The 26,492-nt window shown below is 41.0% G+C and overlaps 1 protein-coding gene across 6 annotated transcripts in view; it reads right to left on the minus strand.

Annotated features, from left to right (window-relative positions):
- The window catches only part of dpp9 (dipeptidyl-peptidase 9), a 111,040-nt gene that overhangs the window by 64,124 nt on the left and 20,424 nt on the right, over positions 1-26,492 (minus strand). For 4 of the 6 annotated variants that reach the window (XM_072593796.1, XM_072593801.1, XM_072593798.1 and 1 more), the window contains 2 exons: positions 8,494-8,603; positions 7,726-7,815 (listed from right to left, as the gene is read on the minus strand). In XM_072593796.1, the coding sequence (XP_072449897.1) occupies positions 7,726-7,781 (56 nt within the window). In that variant the 5' untranslated portion in view covers positions 7,782-7,815; positions 8,494-8,603. Of the gene's footprint in view, positions 1-6,796; positions 7,005-7,725; positions 7,816-8,493; positions 8,604-26,492 lie in introns of all 6 variants that reach the window. The other 2 variants (XM_072593800.1, XM_072593799.1) reach the window with 1 other exon arrangement.

The raw sequence follows: 26,492 nt of genomic DNA on the forward strand, positions 1-26,492 counted from the left end.
TGCAATGTGGCATATAAACACATGAATTGAAGCAAGTATGCTTTTATTATCACCAGTTGCTGAGGAGCTAATTACAAATTATTTCAAGAAAGAATTATAGAAGCATTAGTTGTTATTTTGTTCATCACATCTGCATAAGCACATGAAAAGAGGTGCCCAATTTAGTTCCATTCTCTGGGTTTTGCACAAAAACCTGAAAAATTAACGTTCTCCAAGTATGTGCCTTCTTGTTTTTTGAAAAATGTTATGCAATCAGATTCGAGCTCTCTTTCACAAAGGATTGTTCAGATCTGGAATACTCTATATGAAGCAATTTCTCAATTTAAATTTATTTCTTTTGCCAAATATTTTAGATATATGGTTTCCAGTTACCGAACTACTTAGCAAATAGTTTCTTAATTGTGGTACCAAATTCCTCTATAATTCTCGATTCAGTTATCAGGCCTCTGGTCAACTTTTTATGCTCACTGAAGAATACGCCAAGTTTCTCCAATCTGTTCACAAAGCTGCTTTAACACCCTCTCTTTGGACTTAATGTCACATAGTGCAAATAATTATAGTCAAACTTCCACTGAGACTATAAGGGTGACTTATAAAGGTTAAGCATAAACTTCCTTGTTTTAGCGCTCAATATACTGTAATAAAAGGTGTATTACATATTAAAATCTAAATCCCAAATGATAAAATAGAAGATGAATGTGGATCGGTTCTGTGTTGGCATTCTTTTCAAAACACATCAGAATATCATTTGGAATGATGACATAAATAGATTAATTACAAGAAGGCACGCTGATCTAAATCAAGTGCCTGGCAGAACACCTGTAACATTAACGGTGGAGCTTTTACACTACTGAGTTGATGAGAGACCAAAAAAGTCATAGTTTGAGCTTGAGGTTCAACTTAGATGGGAGAACAGTTTATCCCAGCAGAAGAATTACGCTCTTACATCAGGGAACCAGTGACCCTAGCCAAAGTATTTTAACACATGGACCTTCTCAGCAAGGAGAGCCCAGACAGAAGCTTTCAAGTTGCTAGAATGAAAAGCATTTCAGCCCTCAGAATCACAGAAGATTCATGCCAGCGATTCCAAAGGTATCATTAATCCATTTCTCAATCGAAGGGAAAGAAACTGGGAGAAATACCTAAAAACTCAAATCAAGACAGGAGTAATTTTTCCTCTTTGGAATTAAGTATCTATAAAAGAGTAATATTGGGAAACCGGCTGAAATTTTATTTCGCTGTTTGTGCTATTTCAAATGGTCCTGTATCGTCGTTTTTCATCTTGTTGTTAAAAAAAAAATTCTGCAGCCTCAACTGAGAATGTGTTTCAGTGACTAATGACCACAGTGACCAACTGCAAAAGTTAAACATATGATCTATCAAGTCAGGTTCCATTCTGGGATCTGACCTATCCAGTATTACCATTAGCTAGGATTATGAAGTAGGGGTCTTGTTGAATTGGAATAATTGAATTTAAGTCAGAACTGTATCTTTTTTCAAGGCTTAAATATGTGGAGGTACTGTACATAACACTGGAGCATGAAGTAGTTCATTGCACAGACTGGACTTTCAAAATGGCGAAAGCTTCTCTGGGAATAGAAGACATACAGCGGATTTTTAAAAATCTTATGACTAAACTGAGAGTTTTAACAGAGAAATTAAGGAATAAATTAAAGCAAAATCTTATATGAGTTGTTTAAAGCTATGACCCAGAATTTAGAATTGAAAGGAGGAATCAGACATTAAGATATCTCCTCTAAAATTAGCTAAAATTTAATCAAAAAGTAACTTGAGCTTGGGGTGAGGAAATGAGGGAGAGACCGTCACAGAAAAATGGAAAGGGAAGAGAATGAAAAGTAAGGAGTAGTGAAAATGGAAATATTCAAAATGGAAAAACAACACCAAAAAGAGGTAGAAGTTCAGAGGAAGGCTTTGATCCCAATGAGATTTGATTTAACTAGAAATCTAAATTTAGAAAGGAATGAGTGGAAAGAATACTGTACTTCATTTCATTTGAAAAGCTGGCTGGGCAAACAAATTGGTCAAAGGTGTTTGGATCTCAAGATCGCAAAGTGTTTTGACAGATACAGTTATGGACGTGTATGCCAGTTTGTTACAGAAGTAAATTGCAGACAATGGAAACTTAAGAGAAAGCAAAAATCAGTGCTTGGCAGCTTGTTCCCGAAGCGTATCAATTAAAATTTAGGATTTTAAAAAACTTAAATCAGGTGTGTGTACGATTCACAAAAGATAAAGCGGGAAAAAAGCAGGGAATCAGTGGTTTCAAACATGAAAGTTCGACAAGAAAAATTGAGAATGAGGGAAATTATGATTGTGTTGGTAGGTGGGACTAGATTGGGTTGGGATATCTGGTCGGCATGGACAATTTGGACTGACGGGTCAGTTTCTGTGCTGTACATTCTCTATGACTCTCAAACTTCAGAAACAGCATTCCAATTAACTTACTCAAAGCTTATTTAAATAAATGTTATGTATCAAAGATCCAAGATGCAAACGTTCTGAAAAATATAACTGCAAGAGATATTGCAGGTATGTGGGGAAATGGTCATTGGGAATTGACAAAGAAACTGCAGACGGAAAAGGTATTACTTTTAGGGAACAAACAGAAAGGTACCAAAATGAAAGCGAAATGCTGGAACCTAGGATAATATTACAATGGATATATGTTATTTTCTTTATAAGACTGAATATACCAAAGTCAATTGCTCGAGAAACACCATCAGAAAGTGGTGTATTAGGCAAGGTATCGAAACTAGTTGAAGCGCATGTTTCTTTAGGGAAAGATGACTCAGGACAAACAAGGAAATTCCTCTGACTTTAAAGCAAATCAGGTATTGGAGACTTAAACTCAAAAGACAAAATATGTCTTTATAATTCAAATTAAGAAAGTGAACAAAATGAGACAATGATGCAAGTCAGTCAATTATGCTGGTTGTTAAAATATGTCTTCCGGAGGGGATACTGAAGAAGAAAATATCAATTGGATGCATATATGGGGATTACAAACCAACCCCATTATATACAGTTGGATTCAAGAGTGACTGAGTAAATTGAATAGTTGGCTGATTCAAAAATATTGGTCTCAATAGTGGAATAACTAGGAAGTAACAGAAACAGATTCTATCGGACGAACATACTGGATTGTTTACAAACTGCCTTGTGACTAAAGGGATGGCTGGAAAATGGGAAGCCTTCAGAAATGAGATAATGAGTGTCTGGAGAAAGTATATACCTGTTAGGGTAAAAGGAAAGGCTGGTAGGATTAGGGAATGCTGGATGACTAAAGAAATTGAGGGCTTGGTTAAGAAAAAGAAGGAAGCATATGTCAGGTATAGACAGGATAGATCGAATGAATCCTCAGAAGAGTATAAAGGCAGTAGGAATATACTTAAAAGAGAAATGAGGAGGGCAAAAGGGGGACATGAGATAGCTTCGGCAAATACAAAGGGTTTTTACAAATACATTAAGGACAAAAGGGTAACTAGGGAGAGAATAGGGCCCCTCAAAGATCAGCAAGGTGGCCTTTGTGTGGAGCCGCAGAAAATGGGGGATATACTAAATGAGTATTTTGCATCAGTATTTACTGTGGAAAAGGACATGGAAAATATAGAAGGTAGGGAAATAGATGGTGACATCTTAAAAATGTCCATATAACAGAGGAGGAAATGCTGGATGTCTTGAAACGCATCGAAGTGGATAAGTCCCCAGAACATAGAACAGGCCCTTCGGCCCATGATGTTGTGCCGAACATTTGTCCTAGCTTAAGCACCCATTCATGTACCTATCTAATTGCCGCTTAAAGGTCGCCAATGATTCTGACTCTGCCACTCCCACAGGCAGCGCATTCCATGCCCCCACTACTCTCTGGGTAAAGAACCTACCCCTGACATCCACCCTATACCTTCCACCCTTCACCTTAAATTTATGTCCCCTTGTAACACTCTGAACTCTGTGGGAAGCTCAGGAAGTGATTGCTTTGCCTCTTGCTGAGATGTTTGAATCATCGATAGTCACAGGTGAGGTACCAGAAGACTGGAGTTGGCTAATGTGGTGCCACTCTAAGGAAGATGGTAAGAACAAGCCAGGGAACTACAGACCAGTGAGCCTGACGTCGGTGGTGGGCAAGCTGTTGGAGGGAATCATGAAGGGCAGGATGCACATGTATTTGGAAAGGCAAGGACTGATTAGGGATAGTCAACATGGCTTTGTGTGTGGGAAATCATTTCTCACAAACTTGATAGAGTTTTTTGAAGAAGTAACAAAGAGGAACAGAGACCTTGGAGTGCAGGTTCATGGCTCCTTGAAAGTAAAGTCACAGGTAGATTGGATAGTGAAGATGACATTTGGTATGCTTTCCTTTATCGGTCAGAGTATTGAGTACAGGAGTTGGGAGGTCATGTTGCGGCTGTACAGGACATTGGTTAGGCCACTTTTGGAATATTGTTTGCAATTGTGGTCTCCTTCCTATCGGAAAGATGTTGTGAAACTTGAAAGGGTTCTGAAAAGATTTACAAGGATGTTGCTAGGGTTGGAGGATTTGAGTTATTGGGAGAGGCTGAACAAGCTGGGGCTGTTTTCCCTGGAGTGTCGGAGGCTGAGGGGTGACCTTATCGAGGTTTACAAAATTATGAGGGGCATGGATAGGATAAATAGACAAAGTCTTTTGCTGGGGGGAGAAATGAGTCCAGATCTAGAGGGCATAGGTTCAGGGTAAGAGGGGAAAGTATAAAAAGAGACTAAGGGACAACATTTTCACGCAGAGGGTGGTACGTGTATGGAATGAGTTGTCAGAGGCAGTGGTGGAGGCTAATACAATTGCAACATTTAAATGGATATACGAACAGGAAGGGATTGGAGGGATCTAGGCCGGGTGCTAGCAGGTGGGGCTAGATAGGGTTGGAATATCTGGTCAGCATGGACAGGTTGGACCGAAGGGTCTGTTTCCGTGCTGTACATTTCTGTGACTCTATGACTAGATATCAGACTGATACAAAAAAAAGGAAGAGTACATGAAAAGGGAGATGTCTTAAACATTCAGTTATTTGATCATTTTTAAAAAGTTCTAAATAAGAAGACTAAAAGCAAGGAGAATAGGGCCGACAGGTTTAGCCTTTTTCTTTGGTAGAAATTCAATAAATATATCCTGAATTAAGTAAGTTACACCAAATAGAGATTGGTTTAGACTCCATTTCTGAGGGTTGTTGTTTGAAAAGCAAAGATCTAATGAGGAGATGAAGTCTACCTTAAATGTCAGATGAGGAGGAAAAGGTGGTAGTCCATTAGATGGTAATCTAATCTCAGTATTGTAATGAAACTTCGAGAGGTTCACAAAATTCAACAGCTAGCCACTTGGAAAGTCGTAACAATTGGGATCATCTAATTGGTATAATGTTAGAGTCTGTCATAAAAGGATGTAAATAGCAGTACATTTAGAAATATGTTCTACAAATAAAGCAGAATCAGCATGGATTCATGAAGGGAAAGTTATGCTTGACAAACTTCAGAATTCTTAGAGTTAGTAAGCAGGAGAGAAAAGCAGAATCAGGATAGGCAAAATATTTGCATTCGGCTTTCTATTCCCGTCATGCCCATCTTTCCCCATGCTTACTCAACACCTGTGCATGTTTCTGTTCTGATGTCAGGATATCAATTTGCATCAACTCTGTTGCTTTCCCTCCAGACAGAGTGTGGCCTGTTGAGTATTTCTAACGTATTGTTTCTATTATAATTTTACAGCATCCAGAGTATTTCACTTTTGTTATTCTCTTGTAAAACAGTTGCAATAGAGATACTGTCCACGTATTGGTGAACCTCGAAACAAATAACTTTTTACAGCCTTTCTTGAATAAAAATGAACAGCCTTCAAATGATATTCTATTATTTCTAAGCATTGATTCTCAAAATGGGCTTATTAACCAGGAAAATTAAAATACTTTAGAACAAACAAATGCAATTTTCGGAGATAAAGAAAAAATGCATTTTAAACTGAAATTCTAAATGAACGGCTTCTTTCAAAAAAAAACTTTTGAGTCCCATCAATTCAGCGTGAGTATCTAATATTCCCACCTGGTATTTTTAGCATTTGAGATTCGACATTCCGAAATGCAGAAAAACTCTCAATGTGTTCAAATATTGTAGCTAAATACATTCGTGGTTAGTGGCAACATTTCAAATGTCTTCTACCTAGTGACAGATCTGTGATCACCAGCAGTTCATCCCATAATGCACAATGGCCCTCCAGAATTAATCAAAATTGGCTTTTCACTATTTGAAATTGCCACACAATAATATTTCACTTCAATATTTTTATAGTGGCAACATGGATCCATGTTGCCACTAACTAAACCAAACATATCAATGCCCAGTGCCAGAATGTGGTCCCCTGACTGAATAACTGAGCTTGCTTTTTACTTCCCTCAAGAACAGTCTACATTTATATTCCGTCTATCCCTACCACCCAAAAAACAAATCTGATATTGATTGAAGAAACAATCCATATTTAACTGCTTCAAAAGGTTGAAACGCACCAGTGCAACATATGTATTTGATCAAGTTCCCCGAAGGTAACAAAAGGCTGCTGGGATTTACCTCAGATATATCACTCTGCACATATCACTCTGCTTCACTAAAAAAAATTCTATTCATCTAAGTCTTATTCGAAAGTTCAGAAACAGAATTAACAGCTTAAACTGCATGAAACTACTGTTTATACAACCGCATTAACTATATTCAGGTATTTAAAGTTGCAGCACATAAAAATGTGATCATTGCGCACCTGGTGCACCTTTGCCTGCGAATCCTGTATACAATCCTAATTTCTGATGTTGTTGCTGAAGTTTCTGCCTATCTTTTCCGGACACATGGCTAGCCAGCCTTCAACCCTCCGAACTTTTTCCCTCGCTTATCAGGCCATGTCAAATTGGATCCACGTATGCAATCACCGAATGCATGTTACATACAACATCTTGCTTTACTGCTCCGCTCTGCAAGAGAATGTAGGAACTAGATTCTTAAATTACTATTCTCTCCATGCATATTTGCTAAACTAAACTAAATTAAAATATTGCCTTTCCCACCTGCTACTGAAGTATCAATTCTTGCCCAGGAAATAAAATAAATGTATTAAACTAGTTGCAGACTGTTTTCTCAGTGAATATTATAATCAATACCGTTCAAAGTTCTATAACCCCTTAGCATGGGCATAATGGATTACTTATGCAAGAATACATGGTTTTGCAAGGATATATATGACTCCCATATTATGAATAATCACCCACAATGTGTTTCTAAAAGGATATTTGGGTTTTATTTCCATCTTTCTTGGGGTTCAGCTGATAGTTATAAACCAATGGTGTATTGCTACTGTGGGTTCTTCCATCAGCCATTCACTCAGACTGTAATTATGAGGTAGCCAATCAGAATCCATTATCCAAGATGACAAGTGAAAAACATTGTTCAGAGAGCTTTGACAGCATCTTTTGTACAAGGCAGCTCTAAAGAATTTGGGATTTAAATCAGGTTTCTGACTATATTCGCTTAGTATAAAACTTTCTTTATAACAAGCAGTAAGATACTAGATATCAATAACAGTATAGAAAAATCCAGAGTGTAGTACACTCTAACACATTCAGATTATTGCAATTTTGTTCAAATTTCATCAACTTCAAAAGTGAACAGGGTAGAGCAATTTTTTAAGCCACTTACCTTTTCCAACTTTCTGTGGTATCGTCTTCAAGTTTAACTTTCTTTACTCTATGCATTAACAGGCTAACAAGCCTCCACCAAGTCAGCAATCTAAAAGAAGACAACACTTGAATAAATTAATACTAATGAGATCAAAAAGTCAGTCTGTTAAGTTCTCATCATTCTTTGTAGTAGTTGGGATGTTTAAGATGTGGTAAAATCTTATACATGCAAGCTTTTCTCCTCTATAGCTCAGTACTACAAGGGTGCCCAAGCTTTAATTCTTGTGGATCATATGGATGTACCATAATGGCATAGTTCTAAATATACATTTAATTCTATTATTAACTTATGTACAGCTCAGTCTCCGAATCCTTAAGAAGCTTATCTGCCTTTTGGGAAACAGTGCTAAGAGAAGCCCTTTTAAGACCCCAAAGATGCCATAAAGATAACAAACAGTTGGCTGGAATAAATAATCACAAGATGGCACCTGAAGAACTTCAGAAAAAGAACTTTACAAAGCCCCGAAAATAATGATGAGTAGAACTGTCACAGTATGGTTGCAACATATAACCATTTAAAATTGATTTACAATGGTCCCTGGGAAACACACACTGACGACACAAGTGTTAGTTATAGTGGATGTGGATTAAAAACTTAATTCCACACATGGTGATTCGACATTCAATTATGCCATTGGGCAGTGTTCTTAGAAACCGCAAGCATTTCTACTTTAATCAAGGCAAGAAATAGCAAACTTGAAAACAGGAGAAAGCATATAGTGCTTACCAGCGATTACTTTCAAACATGAAACATCTGAGCTGAAATGATGTCTTCTACGTCATATTCAAAAAACCAGACAGTACAGGCCATGGTATAATTAGGTTCTTGAATAAAGTCTGCAACAACAGAATCAAGAAATAATGAAGAGTTTCTCAAAAAAGTTCTAGCCTGGGTATAACAGCAAAAATGCTGACTGTGGAACTCTGAGCACTCAGTTCACTATCACATTAGCCAAATGAAGGAAGCAATGCAGGAAAACTGCATATTAAGCAGAATTTCCAAGAGGTATTCTCTCAAAGAATTTGCGGTCTTTGTGAACTTTTGAAAGCTGTATAGCCTGCAGGTGATTTTAATTGTTAAATGGTGTTGCTAAATGCATCAAGAATAACAGGAAACATGTTTCCTTGAGGGTGGTTAGCAATTCCTTCTCTCTGTAACTATTAGTGACAACACTATTACTCTGCATAAACTTTTCCCAATGAAGCAATCAAGAAGAAATCTGTTTTTGTGGGGCATATATTTTGCTTGTACTTTGACAATAAATAGAACCGGCGAAAACAACACATGCTTTTTAAACTATTCCTTGTTATTTAAATGTTAAATTACATATTTAGTTGTAATGAACTCAAACTATGTTAAAGGGTAGGTCAATAAACATGCAGTAGCAGACGGTGAAGGGAACATTTCAGAAATCATAAAATAAATACATGCCAATGAGGAAGAAACATTCAAAAGGGACTGACTTATTGTCCTCAGTTAATGAAAATAGATTTATATTTGTACAACTTGCTTCTGAACTCTGATACAAAGATGGAGAGGCTGCAAAGTTTGTGTAGAAGATTACACAGAAAATAAAAAGACACAAAGAATGACTAAAAGATAAATAAGGAGGAAACATTAGGAGAGAAAGCTGCAAGAAATACAGGAGCAGGAAGTAAGAGCTTCTGTAGCTATTTAAAAAGGGCAGAATTAGAACAGATTTCCATTGCACAGAAAGAAAAAAGTAATGAAAAAGTGACAGATTCTATGCCAGACTATATTATTAAGAATAGAAGTAATGGCTATAAATCAGAGAATGAAAGGGATGAAAGAACGCAGATAAATTACTATCACAACAGAAGTGTGGGCGGCACGGTGGTTAGCACTGCTGCCTCACAGCGCCAGAGACCCGGGTTCAATTCCCGCCTCAGGCGATTCTCTGTGTGGAGTTTGCACATTCTCCCCGTGTCTGCGTGGGTTTCCTCCGGGTGCTCCGGTTTCCTCCCACACTCCAAAGATGTGCAGGTCAGGTGAATTGGCCATGCTAAATTGCCCGTAGTATTAGGTAAGGGGTAGATGTAGGGGTATGGGTGGGTTGCGCTTCGGCGGGGCGATGTGGACTTGTTGGGCTGAAGGGCCTGTTTCCACACAGTAAGTAATCTAATCTAATCAAAGTGGTGTAGAGCAAGTTATCAAAAGTTGCAAGCTTAGTAGTTCCAGGTTCTGATGGACCTCATTATAGTCTTAAAAGAAATGCTAAGTGAATAGAATGATGCACTGAATATAAGTTTCCAAAATTCCTAACATTTGGACAAGTTTCCAATAGTTTGCAAAACAGTGAATGTAACTCCTTCATTAAAAAAAAGCATGAAACCACAGGTTAATTAAACATACGTCATTTCAATTTATCACAATGCACTCGCTTAGGAAGACTGGGATATTTTTGGAAAAGAAAAGTAAATGCTGAGAGATTTACACAGAAAATTCACTTGCAAGTACAGCAAGTAAGTAGCAAACCAAATAGCACTTTCGTGAAAAATGTTTGGAGCTCAGAGGTATGACAGACTTACTGCATTTATATAAGGGACTTGGATAAATTCACAACAATTGAGCAGAGGCAACATGGTGTTGTGATAGGAAAATCATATTTAACTGATTTGTTTTGCTCTTTGAGGAAATAGTACATTCAAAGACCCAGAAGGCATTTAATGCCCCAAGGTTATTGCAGAAAACAAAATCTCAGGTGTAAGGGATGACATATTGGCATGGACAGAAGATTGGTTAGCTGGCAGAAAACAACAGGAAAGGAGGTGGCGGTGGTGTAATAGAGTGTCATTGGACTAATAATTCAGAGACCCGGGTAATGGGTTTAAATCCTACCATGGTAGAAAGATGACTCTGAATTCAATAAAATTTAGGTGGTTCATTTTCTGGTAGGCAAAATGTAACAAGTGGCATGTCACAGGGTTCAGTGCTGCAGCTTCAACTATATATAATGCATATAAAGTTATGGGTGTAGGGACTGAAGGTAAGGTTACTAACTTTGCAATGACAAAGACGCTGTGAAGACAACAAAGTTCTTACAAAGAAATTCAAGTTAAGTCAATGGGCAAAGATCAGCAAATGGAGTATAATGGAGTTTGAAAGTAAGAATTTGTCCATTCAGGTAGAGTTCTGAGATGCAGAAGGATCCGGGTATTGTGGCACATGAATCACAGAAGGCTAGTTTTCAAGTACAACAATTAATCGGGAAAGCAAATGTATTGCAACAATTTACTTTGAGGGGGTTAGAGAATAAAAAAGTAGAGCAGTTACACTTCAGGTAGACAGGTCAATGGTGGGACCACATTTGGAGTACTGGATATAGTACTAGTCTTATTAGTAAGATAGGATGTAAATGCATTGGAAGCAACTTCATGGAAGTTTCATTTGACTAACATCAGGAATAGGCTATTGCCTTTTGAGCAGAGGTTGGGTAAGTTAGGATTGTGTCCACTGGCATTTAGACAAGTAAAAGACAGCTTGTTTGAAGGATTAAAGATCCCATGCAGTCTTGACAGGATAGATGAATGTAGGCAAATCTAGAAGCAGATCGTCATTGCTTAAGCATAACAGGTTTCCATAGAGCTAAACTGCATGGAGCCTGTGGAAGTTATGCAATTACTTCCATTATGCAAGTTCCTTCAGAAGAAAAAAAATGAAAGGGATGAGTGGAAATGAGCATAGCTTAACATGCCTGAAAAGGTGGTGGTGTGGCAGCACTTATCTGACAACAAAATTGTGAGCTGCAAGGGTTAAACCTGAAAGATTGGCATTTAATTGTCAAAAAAGAAAGACAAGTAAGGTGTTTTGAAACTAAGTTCTGAACAACTCAGTTTGAAATCCAAAGAGAATTGAAAAAGTATTCAGTTGTAGTGGCATGTAGCACCAACACATTGCACTGCAGGAATTCACTAAGTTTCCTCAGGCACCCACAACCATTTCTATCAAGAAGAGCAAGGTAACGACACAGGAAAACTGCTGTCTGCAAATGTCCCTCAAAGGCCTCACTACACTGAACTGGAAATATATCATTTTTGTTCAGTGTTGCTGGGTTAAAATTCTGAAACTCCCTTCCCAATGGCATATGCACTATAGCTTTTCAAGATGACAACTCATCATCTTCTGAAGGGCAATTATAGATGGGCAATCAATGTTGCTCCAGTCAGCAATGTCTACATCTCATGAATGAATAAAAGAAACGCCAGCAAGTAGAAACAAGTGGATTATTTTCAGCATGACAGGGATTGCCACAAGAACCAGTGTTTGGTCTCAGCTATTTACAATCTACATCAATTACTTAGAATGAGGACAAAAAGGAATATATACCACTGATGATGTTATCTAGCATGGTGACGAAACTTCCGAAAACAAACCTTCCAGCTCAGTGAGCAAACCTACATCCAGAACATCAACCTGAGCTACAAATCTTAAAGCTCACTAATCCAAACATTTCCTGTCACAAGTAAAAATACCTGTAAATCCCATACAGAAACAGTATATCTGCCAACCTTGACTGAGAGAGGAAGGCAAGGATAACATTTTAGGATTATGACAGGATTTCCTATTTAATTCCAGTTTCTCACTTAACATATTGGTTCGTTGGTCATTTCCTTGACAAATAATGTTGCTTAAATCAAAATCCCTTTAATTCAGACTAAATTTGAACAGAAGTGTCTTTCCTATGCGCCTGACTATACTTAATTCATGCGACGAAATATTACAATTTTTAACTTCAATGCTACACAAGACTGGACTGCAAATCACAATGAACCAACACAAAAAAAGGCTTTTCTGTGCAATGACTGATTTAGATTATACTGAGCTGACTGAGGCAAGAAGTCAAAAGCTTGCAGCAATTCTATGATACAAGGCTCTCTGCTATGATTTACTACATTTTACTTTATATTCCTTGGCTGAGATGCTATAGATTGGAGCATTTCCTAACAAGCAAGCAGTAAAACAACCCAACATTTCTTGGCTGCTGTGAATCTCCTGCAGTAGCCAATTTATTAGTACAGATACTTTAAAGACACCAGTAAAATTACAGTTTCATCTGATACCAAGTTTTATTTTAGCACTAGTCAACTGAAATGATGACTGTGGAAGAACAATGGCGGATATTTCTGTGTATAATGCAAAAGTTGCAGGATCAGTTCATTCCTAAAAGGAAGAAAGATCCCAGGAGGAGGCATGGGCGGCCGTGGCTGACAAGGGAAGTTAAGAAACATATAAAGTTAAAAGAGAAAAAGTATAACATAGCAAAGATAAGTGGGAAAACTTAGGACTGGGAAGCTTTTAAAGAGCAACAGAGGATTACTAAGAAGGAAATACGCAGAGGAAAAATGAGGTATGAAGGCAAACTGGCCAATAATATAAAGGAGGATAGTAAAAGCTTTTTTAAGTATGTGCAAGGCAAAAAAATGGTTAGGACTAAAATTGGGCCCTTGAAGACAGAAACAGGGGAATATATTACGGGGAACAAAGAAATGGCAGAAGAATTAAATGGGTACTTCAGATCTGTGTTCACTGGGGAAGACACAAGCAATCTCCCTGAGGTAACAGTGGCTGAAGGACCTGAACTTAAGGGAATCTATATTTGCCAGGATTTGGTGTTGGAGAGACTGTTAGGTCTGAAGGTTGATAAGTCCCTGGGGCCTGATGGTCGACATCCCAGGGTACTGAAGGAGGTGGCTTGGGAAATCGTGGATGCGTTGGTGATTATTTTCCAGAGTTCGATAGATTCGGGGTCGGTTCCTGAGGAATGGAGGGTGGCTAATGTCATACCACTTTTTAAGAAAGGTGGGAGAGAGAAAGCAGGAAATTATAGACCAGTTAGTCTGACCTCAGTGGTGAGAAAGATGCTGGAGTCGATCATAAAGGATGAATTTACAGCACATCTGGATAGTAGTAACAGGAGAGGACAGAATCAGCATGGATTTATGAAGGGGAAATCATGCTTGACTAATCTTCTTGAATTTTTTGAGGATGTAACTCTGAAGATGGACGAGGGAGATCCAGTAGATGTAGCGTACCTGGACTTTCAGAAAGCTTTTGATAGAGTCCCACACAGGAGGTTAGTGAGTAAAATTAGGGTGCATGGTATTGGGGGCAAAGTACTAGATTGGATTGAAAATTGGTTGGCTGATAGGAAACAAAGGGTAGTGATAAACGGCTCCATTTCGGAATGGCAGGCAGTGACCAGTGGGGTACTGCAGGGATTTGTGCTGGGACTGCAGCTTTTTACAATAAATGTTAATGATATAGAAGATGGTATCAGCAATAACCTTAGCAAATTTGCTGATGATACAAAGCTGGGTGTCAGGGTGAAATGTGATGAGGATGTTAGGAGATTACAGGATGACCTGGACAAGTTAGATCAGTGGGCAGATGCATGGCAGATGCAGTTTAATTTGGATAAATGTATGGTATCCACTTTGGTGGCAAGAACAGGAAGGCAGAATACAAAATGGAATCAATTTAGGTAAAGGGGCAGTACAGAGAGATCTGGGTGCTCTTGTACACCAGTCAATGAAGGCAAGCATGCAGGTACAGCAGGTAGTGAAGAAGGCTAATAGCATGCTGGCCTTCATAACAAGAGGAATTGAGTATAGAAGCAAAGAGGTGCTTATGCAGCTGAATAGGGCCCTGGTGAGACCACACCTGGAGTACTGTGTGCAGTTCTGGTCTCCAAATTTGAGGAAAGGCATTCTGGCTATTGAGGGGGTGCAGCATAGGTTCACGAGGTCAGTTCCTGAAATGGTGGGATTACCTTACACTGAAAGACTGAAGCGACTGGGCTTGTATACCCTTGGGTTTAGAAGACTGAGAGGGGATCTGATTGAGACATATAAGATTATGAAAGGATTGGACACTGTGGCAGCAGGAAACATGTTTCCGCTGATGGGTGAGTGCCGAACCAGAGGACACAGCTTAAAAATACGGGGTAGACCATTTAGGACAGAGATGAAGAGAAACTTCTTCACCCAGACAGTGGTGGCTGTGTGGAATGCTCTGCCCCAGAGGGCAGTGGAGGCCCAGTCTCTGGATTCATTTAAGAAAGAGTTGGATAGAGCTCTCAAAGATACTGGAATCAAGGGTTATGGAGATAAGGCAGGAAGAGGATACTGATTAGGAATGATCAGCCATGATCATATTGAATGGCGGTGCAGGCTCGAAGGCCTACTCCTGCACCTATTATCTATTGAAATGCAAAAAAAAAGTTGAAAGTCAAGTCACGTCCAGGCTGACTTCAGCTTCTGCCTCCTTTCAACTCTCAGCTTTCACTTCAGTTGTGACAAATTCAAGTTGAAAGAACCAGCAGCAGACTGCCCAAGTGTTGTGCTCAGTTGAGAACCTCAACATTTATCCATCTAAAAGCAACAAAAAACCAACGTCTTTTCCATAAAAGTGGTTCCCCAGTGTAATGTTCAATTCAAAGCATAGTGAGATCTAGCCTGAAAGAGATTTGATCTCATCACTAAGCAGATAAACCGTGCAAACAACCAATTTCATGGCTACACTTATTCCCTGGAGTGTTCTGGTATTTCTAGTGATCATGCCTGCTGGGTAATTTGTTAAATCCATTCTTGCCATCTCTTATCGCAAGTCCTCATTTTTTCACCCTTTAAGTCTTATTGTCTCTCAGGCTTTAAGTAAAATGCAAACAAAATACTTTTTTTTAAAAAGTCTCCTTCTTTCTCGAGTTACTTAAGAATCTCAAGTTTCAGCATCAATGACGTTGGGGTATTGTCTCTGAACGAGTAACCCAGAAACCCTGGCAATGCTCTGGGGACCAGGGTTCAATCCCACTCAAGACTCCAATAATGCCTTTCCAGGAAGGAAATTTGCCAGACCTTACATGTGACTCCAGTGAAGTATTTGACTCTTGACTGTCCTCTGAAATGGAGAAAGTGAGGACTGCAGATGCTGGAGATCAGAGTCGAAAATGTGTTGCTGGAAAAGCGCAGCAGGTCAGGCAGCATCCAAGGAGCAGGAGAATCGACGTTTCGGGCATGAGCCCTTCTTCAGGAATCCTGAAGAAGGGCTCATGCCCGAAACGTCGATTCTCCTGCACCTCGGATGCTGCCTGACCTGCTGCGCTTTTCCAGCAACACATTTTCAGCTCTGTCCTCTGAAATGGCTCATCAGGGCAGTTAGTTGCATCAACAGCTAGGAAGTCTCAAAGAAATGAAACTAGGAAAGGAAAGAACCATCAACCCAGATACCAGAAATGACAACGGCATACAACCATGTTAATCCTGCCAAATCTCCTTATTAAAAGCTGGGTTATTGCTGAAATGAAGAGCTTTCTCACTGACTAATCAAGCAGCAACCTTACAGTCATACTGATGGAACTGTATTGTAGTGACAATATCCCAGACACTACCATCATCATCATCATCCATAGACATGTCTATCCCAGCAGCAAGACAGACAGTGACAGCACAATAGTATATAATCAGGAGAGAGGTGCCTTGAGAATCCTCAAAATTGACTTTGGACCCATGAAATGTCAGGGCAAGGAAATCTCTACACTGATTACTTTGTATTACCATTCTATCAAGGGATGAGAGTTTCCTGAGCCAGCATTTACTTACTACCTTGGGAGGATGGTGGTGACCTTCTTTCTTGAACCATCAAAGCCCACTTAGTGCAGCAACATCCACTACTTGACAAATTCCAAGAATTTGACCCAGCAACAGCAAATGAATTTACAATTTCATAATTTACTTTTCCAATCTCAAGTTACAATATAATGGACCCTGAAGTTCCTGTCTCAAAGTACATATTGTGCCCTTACATCGATGCTTCTTCCAAGCGGTGTTCAACATGAAATAGTGATTTATCAGTTGAGCGGATAATCAGTACATGGCATTCAGGAGGCAGTTTCCATGCCCATATCTGACCTGATGCCTTGAGTTTTCATGGGGTCAGAAGCCAATGTTGACAGCATTTCACCTATCATTACTTCTACTGTGTCATACATTGCATGTGGGACAAGGGCTAGAATGGCTTTGTCTGGAAATGGGCTGTAAGGTATGACTTTGTGACTATGACTGTGACAAACTGTCGATTTCTCACCTGCAATTTTGACACTGGGCGCCAGACATTACTATGAGGGGATTGCAAGGTTGACAGGGGTAAGTTTGCAATTTTGCTGTTTCCCTGTGTCTAGGTCAAGGCCAGACGGTTCACCTAGTTTGGTTGCAGTAATAATTTATTAATGGCTGGCAAGGCCATCCCAGAGGACAACTAAGAGTCAACCACATTCCTGAGAGCTTGGAGTCACATGTAGACTAGAGACCTTCCTACTCCATTAGATCTGCGACAGGTGGTGAGCAAACCAAGAGGAACCATTCACTAACACGTTTACAGTAGATATATCTGCCCATGACAGTACTGGTAAGATTGGCCATCACACAATCCATATGGAGGTGAAGCCCTATATGCTCTATCATCATGTCAAATGGAGTAAGTTTCAAACGGATCTAAACGAAAATGTATATAGGGTATAAGCAGACAGGCAAAGAGATTCAGCTGAGCATGACTCATATCAGATATGAACTTACAATTAACAATGGGGTGCTGGAGGCAAGGGTAATGGGTTAACAAGGTGGAAAAGCAGCCATTATGTACAGCCATTTAACAAGATGAGCTAACATTCAGTATGTGAGGTCAGTTTAACAAGGTCAAAAGTACTCATTAACTGAAGTCAGTTATTCACTGTGTAACAGCAGATGGCTTAATCTTTACTATTGATACTCACTGATTTTAACGGTTACCCAAACAATATGTATGTTGCCTTATCTGGATGCCCCTCTGTGTAAAATGACATTATTCATTAAGAAACTGATCTTCCAGAGAAGACTGAGAACTCTTATCTCTGTGCACATGGTGATCATTGTCTCTCCCTGGAGGGGAATAAACTTGAAGGAGGTAAAACTGTACTATATATCTGAGCGTTTTGCTTCGGTTGAGGGGTGGGGGAAATGGGATGACAATATGACAGGTGGTGACCAAACAACAAGAGGAACCATTCTCACCTACGCATCTACAGTACATTGATCTGCCCAAGACAGTGCTGGTAAGATTGGCCATCACACAGTCCATGCGGAGGTGAAGCCCTATATTCACAATGCCACCGTCCTCCATCATATTGTGTGGACTATCATGTCAAATGGAGTAAGTTTCAAATAGATCTAACAATATCTGATTTTGCATCCTTGAGTAACTACAGGATCAGAAACAACATCATATTCAATCTGTAACATTACGACCTGGCCTGTACTTTTCATGGAGTCATGGACTCTACAGCACGGAAATATATCTTCAAGTCCAAACTGACCAGATACACCAAATTAATCTAGTCTCATTAGCCAGCTTTTGGCCCATATCCTTCAAATTCCTTTCTATTCATACACCCTTCCATATGCTTTGTAAATGTTGTTATTGTACTAGCCTCCACCACTTCCTTTGGCAGCTCATTCCATACATGCACCACCCCCTGTGAGAAAAAGTTGCCTCTTGGGTCACTTTGAAATCTTTCCCTTCTCACCTTAAACATATGCCCTCTAGCTTTGGACTTACCCACGATAGGGAAAAGACCTTTACTATTTAACCTATCCATTCCCCTCATGATTTTATAAACCTCCAAGTGGTTGACCAATTTTAAATATTAGAAGTGGGGTAATCTGCTTTCACTCTTCATTACTTTAATTGTGGATTTTGTGGTGAAATTTTGCCTTATTAATACTGGCAACTGTTCCCTCCTTCCTCTCAACAGTCAAAAGCAGTCACATGCTGGAATTGTAGCTGAATCAGCTGTTGAGAAAACCTTCTTAACAACAGGATTGAAACTCCAGCATGCTGTTTCTCGCTCTCCATTTCAAAGATTCATACACCTTTACCATTAAGCAAGGTTCCAACAATAAATCAAAGAGGAGTACAGGAGGGCATGCTAGGAGCAGTCCCAAGCATATCTAAAAAATGAGGTGTCTACCTGAAGCTATGGCACTAACTTCATGTCAAGCAGCATAAGCTCAAGTGACAGACAGAGCCAAGTGATTCCATAACCAACAGAACAAAATTTAAGCTCTCCAGTCCAACCACAAATGATGGACTGACTGGAGATAGCAGCACCATAATGACCCTATCCTCACTGACAGGAGACCCCAGCACAACAGCACAGAAGGTAAATCTGAAGTATTTGCCACAATCCCCAGGCGTTGGTGTCAACTTGCTGATTCATCTCAGTCTCCTCTTGATGCCCCCATCACAGATGCCAGCTTTCAGCCAATTTGATTCACTCTGCGTGATATGAAGAAAGGGCTGAAGAGACCAGATATTGCAAAGGGAATGGGCCTTGACAATAATCCAGATGTGTCATTGAAGGCATGTTCCAGAATTTGCCACACCTGCTAAGCTGTTCAAGTATAGCTACAGCACCGGAAACTGCCCAGCATGTTGAACTTTGCCCAATTCCGTCTTGTACATTCAAAAAAATTATATAAATCCAGTTATTAATCACTCAGTCTACTCTTGGCAATCAATCAATCAATCAAGTGATGGAAAGCGTGATCAGTGCTACCAAGCATCACTCAGCTTCGGTTTCGCGGAGAACACTCAGCTCTTTGGTCCAAACATGGAGAGAAACAGCTTAACTCCAGAGAGGGAGTTAGAGTGACTGCCTGCCCTTGAGATCAAGTGCCACAATTGACTGAATGTAGCATCAAGTAGCCATGGCAAAACTGGAGCAAATGGGAATCAGGGAAGGTTACAATCCTACTTAGCAGAAACGAATGCGATTGTGGTCACTGGAAGCCAGCAATTTTAGCTCGAGAACACCACTGCAGGAGTTCATTGGAGTTCTAGGCCCAATTATCTTCTATGGCTTCACCAATGATCCCCCTCACTTTCACATGATCAGATGTGGAGATGTTAACTGATGATTATATGAGCCACCATTCATGGCTCCTCAGGTGCCAAAGGAGGCCACATCTAAATGCAGCAAGATCTGGACAAACGATCTGACAGCAGCAAACAAGTGCCGGGCAATAACCATCTCCAATAAGAGAGAATCTAACTATTGCACCTTGAGATTCAATGGCATTACCATCACAATCTCACATTATCTACATCTGGGGATTATTATTGCCAAGAAATTGCATTTGGCGAGTCACATAAATACTGTGCCTATTAGACCAGATCAGAAGCTCAGAACCATGCAGAAGTAACTTGACTAATGAGCCCTGAAAGCCTGCTCACCATTTACAAGGCACAAGTCAAGACTGTGATAGAATGCTCCCCAACAGCCTCAAGAAGTTCAACACTACCCAAAGACACTGAAGTCTGCTCAACTACCACCAAATTCAAAATTCACATTCACTCCTTCCACCACAAATGCTCAGTAGCAGCGGTGTGCATGATCTACAACATGTAGAAATTCCCCAAGACTGTCAAGGCAGCACCTTCCAAGCCCACCCTAATGGACAGTGTAGCCCATAAATGGAAGCACCACCACAGTAGGTGCCTCTCCAAGCCACTGAGCATCCTGATTTGGAAAGATGTTCATTATCATTTGTGGGCGGCACGGTGGCACAGTGGTGAGCACTGCTACCTCACAGCGTCAGAGACCCGGGTTCAATTCCCGCCTCAGGCAACTGACTGTGTAGAGTTTGCACGTTCTCCCCATGTCTGCGTGGGTTTTCTCCGGGTGCTCCAGTTTCCTCCCACAGTCCAAAGATGTGCCGGTAAGGTGAAGTGGCCACGCTAAATTGCCCTTTGTGTTAGGTAAGGGGTAAATGCAGGGGTATGGGTGGGTTGCACTTCGGCAGGTTGGTATAGACTTGTTAGGCCGAAGGGCCTGTTTCCACACTGTAATGTAATCTAATCTAATCATCGAGTCAAATTCCTAGAACTCCCTCCCTGACAAGACTGTGGGTGTACCTACACCAAACGGACTGAAAGGATTCAAGGACCAAGTTCACCACTATCTTCACAAACTCAATTTGGGGCTGACAATAAATATTGGCCGAACCGACAAAACCCACATCCCCTGAAGTATTTAAAAAATACAAACTCAGGTTGACAGATTGTACTATGATTTCCACTATGATTTCCATGGAGGCTCTCAGGTCACATTTTCTATGGAGGTCTGCCTCTTCGCATTACAGCAAATACACCATCTAGAATTTCTTACTTGTTCTCATTCTTAAGGAGACCAATCTCCAAAGTTGTCTTCACTTGCATCGCAAACAAGGATGCCCAGTTGTGTGTTTGCTAATAGTCACTCATTCCTGTTTCTGCAACTGGTAACAATCATTGTGAATAAGGACCTGGAGGTCTCTATTTACCCGTATATCCTTTCATAGCATGGCAGTTCAAGTATCTACTTCCAAAGGCATCATAAACCGTAATAACCATCCATTATATTTTAAAGTGCTATCACTAGTCCAAATATTTTAACGAAAACAATGTTCTACTGGGATTGCTTCAGCATTTTCTTACTGTTAATTCTTTTGACATTTCAATCCCCTTTGATTTGCAACTTATTTCACAGATTAAAACTCACCAATCAGCTTAATTTGCGATTTTGCACAATGTCCAGGACTTCAGACCAGCAGAGCCAACTGACCCATACCTAAAAATAGCGGTTTCTGACTGGAAAATTGGAATTTGACCCTTTCCAAGGAAGGCATCGATTGAAATGCACCCAAGTATTTTGTAGTTTTAACCATCATGTGTGGGTGGTCATTGTCTCAAATAAAACTCTCTGCAGAAATAGATAATGCTTCAAACTAAACAATCAACACCGTTCTCAAGTTTAAACTACAGAGGCTTTTTAAATTTACCTTTCATGTGGTGGAGAACTGAGACATGAACTCCACATAGTTAAGTTTGATGTAATCTGTGTTGATTTAGCAGACTCCAGCCAGTGAAGTGATATCAATGCCCCTGGAATAGGGGTAAGCAGCAGTAAGAGCCAAAGAAAGAGATAGACACTCACACCACTGTTCATGCATCGAATTTAGGCGATATTGGCTCGATTGTGCAAAAAAACCATCTACAGCTCACAGTGCCTATGGCTATCAAGTGACTCAAATGAGAATCGTTACTTGTCCAATAGCCACAGGATTGAACAGGTTTATGAAGAGGACAAGATGCTGCTGCTCTCCGTGAAAAGTTACAAGAATGATCGCTGGGCATGAACATTCAGCAGTACAAATTAAACATGGTCTAATGTATTATGTAAGGTTTGTACCATCCCGCAATAGCTGTGATATCCTGAAGTAACATGTATCAAGATATACATTGAAAAAGTATAAACTACTTGTGTAAGGATTCTGAATGGCAGTGTGGCACACTTATGAAATGCAGCTTTAATGAGATCGAAATTTTATTTCAATACAGTACTGATCAGGACACGATTCCACGAACTGATTCAAGCATTAACGAAAGTCAGGTGTATTCTGGGAGTGGGTGGATAGAGAGAGACAGGAAGAGGGAGAGAGAGATAACTGACTTTCTGACTAGTGAAATCTATGAATAGCATTGGTACACATGCAAGAAGGTATGATCCATTTCTTTTCCTTCTCATTCATTCACTCTCATGAATCCAGGAAGGCAGAAAGTTTGTCCCAATAATTGGTACCACCATCACAACTTACAAAGAAATGTTGAGTAGGTCGGGCTTAAACTCGGGCCTGAGTTTAGAAGAACGAGAAACAATATTCTTCGGAGATTCAACAAGAAGATAATGCAGAGATAAGTTTCCTCCTTGGAGTAAGTTAGACATCTGGAGCAAGTTCCAGTGTAAACGATCCTTCGTTTACAGTCATAGAGATGGACAGCATGGAACAAACCATTCGGTCCAACCCGTCCATGCTGACCAGATATCCCAACCCAATCTAGTCCCACCTGCCAGCACCCGGCCCATATCCCTCCAAACCCTTCCTATTCATATACACAACCAAATACTTTTTAAATGTTGCAATTGTACTAGCCTCCACCACTGCTTCTGGCAGCTCATTCCATACATGTACCACCCTCTGCGTGAAAAAGTTGCCCCTTAGGTCCCTTTTATATCTTTCCTCTCTCACCCTAAACTGATGCCCTCTAGTTTTGGACTCCCCGACCTCAGGGAAAAGACATTGTCTATTTATCCTATCAATGCCCCTCATAATTTTGTAAACCTCTATAAGGTCACCCCTCAGCCTCCGCGTTCCAGGGAAAGCAGCTCCAGCCTGTTCAGCCTCTCCATATAGCTCAAATCCTCCAACCCTGGCAACATCCTTGTAAATCTTTTCTGAACCCTTTCAAGATTCACAACATCTTTCCGACAGGAAAGATACCAGAATTGCACGCAATATTCCAACAGTGGCCTAACCAATGTCCTGCACAGCAACAACATGACCTCCCAAGCCCTGTACTTAATACTCTGACCAATAAAAGAAAGCATTCTAAAAGATTCTTCACTATCCTAAATACCTGCGACTCCACTTTCAAAGAGTTATGAACCTATGAACTAGGTAGCTGTGGGAGCTACCTAGATTACACCTCCTCCCACCCTGCCCCCCTGTAAAAACGCCATCCCATATTCCTAATTCCATCGCCTTCGCCGCATCTGCTCCCAGGAGGACCAATTCCAATACCGAACAACCCAGATGGCCTCCTTCTTCAAAGCACCGCAATTTCCCCTCAGACGTGGTTGACGATGCTCTTCACTGCATCTCCTCCACTTCCCGCTCCTCCGTCCTTGAACCCCGCCCCTCCAATCGCCACCAGGACAGAACCCCACTGGTCCTCACCTACCACCCCACCAACCTCCAGATACATCGTATCATCCTTCGTTATTTCTGCCACCTCCAAACAGACCCCACCACCAAGGATATATTTCCCTCCCCACCCCCATCAGCATTCCGGAAAGAGCACTCCCTCCGTGACTCCCTCGTCAGATCCACACCTCCCACCAACCCAACCTCCACTCCCAGCACCTTCCCCTGCAACTGCAAGAAATGCAAAACTTGCGGCCACACCTCCCCCCTCACTTCCCTCCAAGGCCCCAAGGGATCCTTCCATATCTGCCACAAATTCACCTGCACCTCCACACACATCATTTACTGCATCCGCTGCACCTGATATGGCCTCCTATACATTGGGGAGACAGGCCGCCTACTTGTGGAACGTTTCAGAGAACACCTCTGGGACACCGGACCAACCAACCCAACCGCCCTGTGGCTGAACACTTTAACTCCCCCTCCCACTCCACCAAGGACATGCAGGTCCTTGGCCTCCTCCATCACCAGACCTTAGCAACACGACACCTGGAGAAAGAGCGCCACCTAGGAACCCTCCAACCACAAGGGATGAATGCAGATTTCCCCAGCTTTCTCATTTCCCCTCCCCCCACCTTTTCTCAGTCCCAACCCTCAGACTCAGCACCGCCTTCTTGACCTGCAATCTTCTTCCCGACCTCTCCGCCCTCACCCCCTCTCCAGCCTATCACCCTCATCTTAACCTCCTTCCACCTATTGTATTCCTATCGCTCCTCCCCCAAGTTCCTCCTACCTACCTTTTATCTTAGCCTGCTTGGCACACACTCCTCATTCCTGAAGAAGTGCTTATGCCAGAAACGTCAATTCTCCTGCTCCTTTGATGCTGCCTGACCTGCTGCGCTTTGCCAGCAACACAGTTTTAAGCTCCAAGGTCTCTTTGTTCAGCAACACTCCCTAGGACCTTACCATTAAGTGTATAAGTCCTGCTAAGATTTGCTTTCCCAAAATGCAGCACCTCGCATTTATCTGAATTAAACTCCACCTGCCACTTCTCAGCCCATTGACCCATCTGATTAAGATCCCATTGTAATCATGAGGTAACCTTCTTCGCTGTCCACTACACCTCCAGTTTTGGTGTCATCTGCAAACTTACTAACAATATCTCTTATGCTCACATGCAAATCATTTATATAAATGACAAAATGTAGAGGACCCAGCACCGATTCTTGTGGCACTCCAGTGGTCACAGGCCTCCAGTCTGAAAAACAACCCTCCCCCACCACCCTGTCTTCTACCTTTGAGCCAGTTCTGTATCCAATTGGTTAGTTCTCCCTGTATCCCATGAGATCTAACCTTGCTAACCAGTCTCCCATGGGGAACCTTGTTGAACACCTTATTGAAATCCATAGAGATCACATCTACTGCTCTGACCTCATCAAACCTCTTCGTTACTTCTTCAAAAAACTCAATCAAGTTTGTGAGACACGATTTCCCATGCACAAAGCCAAGTTGACTATCCTGAATCAGTCCTTGCCTTTCTAAATACATATACATCCTGTCCCTCAGGATTCCCTCCAACAACATGCCCACCACTGACGTCAGGCTCACTGGTCTATATTTTCCTGGCTTGTTCTTACCACCCTTCCTAAACAGTGGCCCAGCTTTAGGCAAATTCCAGTGTTCCGGCACCTCACCTGTGGCTATCAATGATACAAATATCTCAGTGAGAGGCCCAGCAATCACTTCCCTAGCTTCCCACAGAGTTCTCGGGTACACCTGATCAGGTCTTGGGGATTTATCCACCTTTCAAGACATCTAACACTTCCTCCTCTGTGGTATGGACATTTTTCAACATGTCACCATCTGTTTCCCTACATTTTATATCTTGCATATCCTTTTCCACAGTAAATACTGAGGCAAAATACTTGTTTAGTAATTCCATTTTATGCGGCTCCACACAAATGGCTGATCTCTGAGAGGTCCTATTCTCTCCCTTGTTACCCTTTTGTCCTTAATGTATTTGTAAAAACCCTTTGGATTCTCCTTAATTCTATTTGCCAAAGCTATCTCATGTCTCCTTTTCGCCCTCCTGATTTCTCTTTTAAGTATACTCCTACTGCCTTTAGACTCTTCTAAGGATTCACTCTATCTATCCTGTCGATACCTGACATATGCTTCCTCCTTTTTCTTAACCAAGCCCTCAATTTCTTTAGTCATCCAGCATTCCCTATATCGACCAGCCTTTCCTATCACCCTAACAGGAATAACTTTCTCTGGATTCTTGTTTTCTAATTTCTGAAGACTTCCCATTTTCTGCCGTCCCTCAACCTTCAAACATCGCCCTCAATCAGCTTTTGAAAGCTCTTGCCTAATACCATCAAAATGGGCATTTCTCCAATTTAGGACTTCAACTTTTCAATCTGGTCCATCCTTTTCTATCACTATTTTAAAATCTAATAGGATTATGGTCGCTGGCCCCAAAGTGCTCCCCCACTGACACCTCAGTCACCTGTCCTGCCTTATTTCCCGACAGTAGGTAAAGTTTTATACCTTCCCTAGTAGGTACATCCACATACTGAATCAGAAAATGTTCTCAGAGTCATAGAGATGTACAGCATGGAAACAGAGGGTCACCCCTCAGTCTCCAACACTCCAGGGAAAACTGCCCCAGCCTGTTCAGCCCCTCAGATCCTCCAACCCTGGCAACATCCTAGTAAATCTTTTCTGAACCCTTTCAAGATTCACAACATCCTTCCGACAGGAAGGAGACCAGAACTGCATGCAATATTCCAACAGTGGCCTAACCAATGTCCTGTACAGCCGCAACATGACCTCCCAACGCCTGTACTCAATACTCTGACCAATAAAAGAAAGCATACCAAATGCCTTCTTCACTATCCTATCTACCTGCGACTCCACTTTCAAGGAGCT

This window comes from Chiloscyllium punctatum, chromosome 24 (genome assembly GCF_047496795.1).
Source record: "Chiloscyllium punctatum isolate Juve2018m chromosome 24, sChiPun1.3, whole genome shotgun sequence".
Taxonomy (NCBI): domain Eukaryota; kingdom Metazoa; phylum Chordata; class Chondrichthyes; order Orectolobiformes; family Hemiscylliidae; genus Chiloscyllium; species Chiloscyllium punctatum.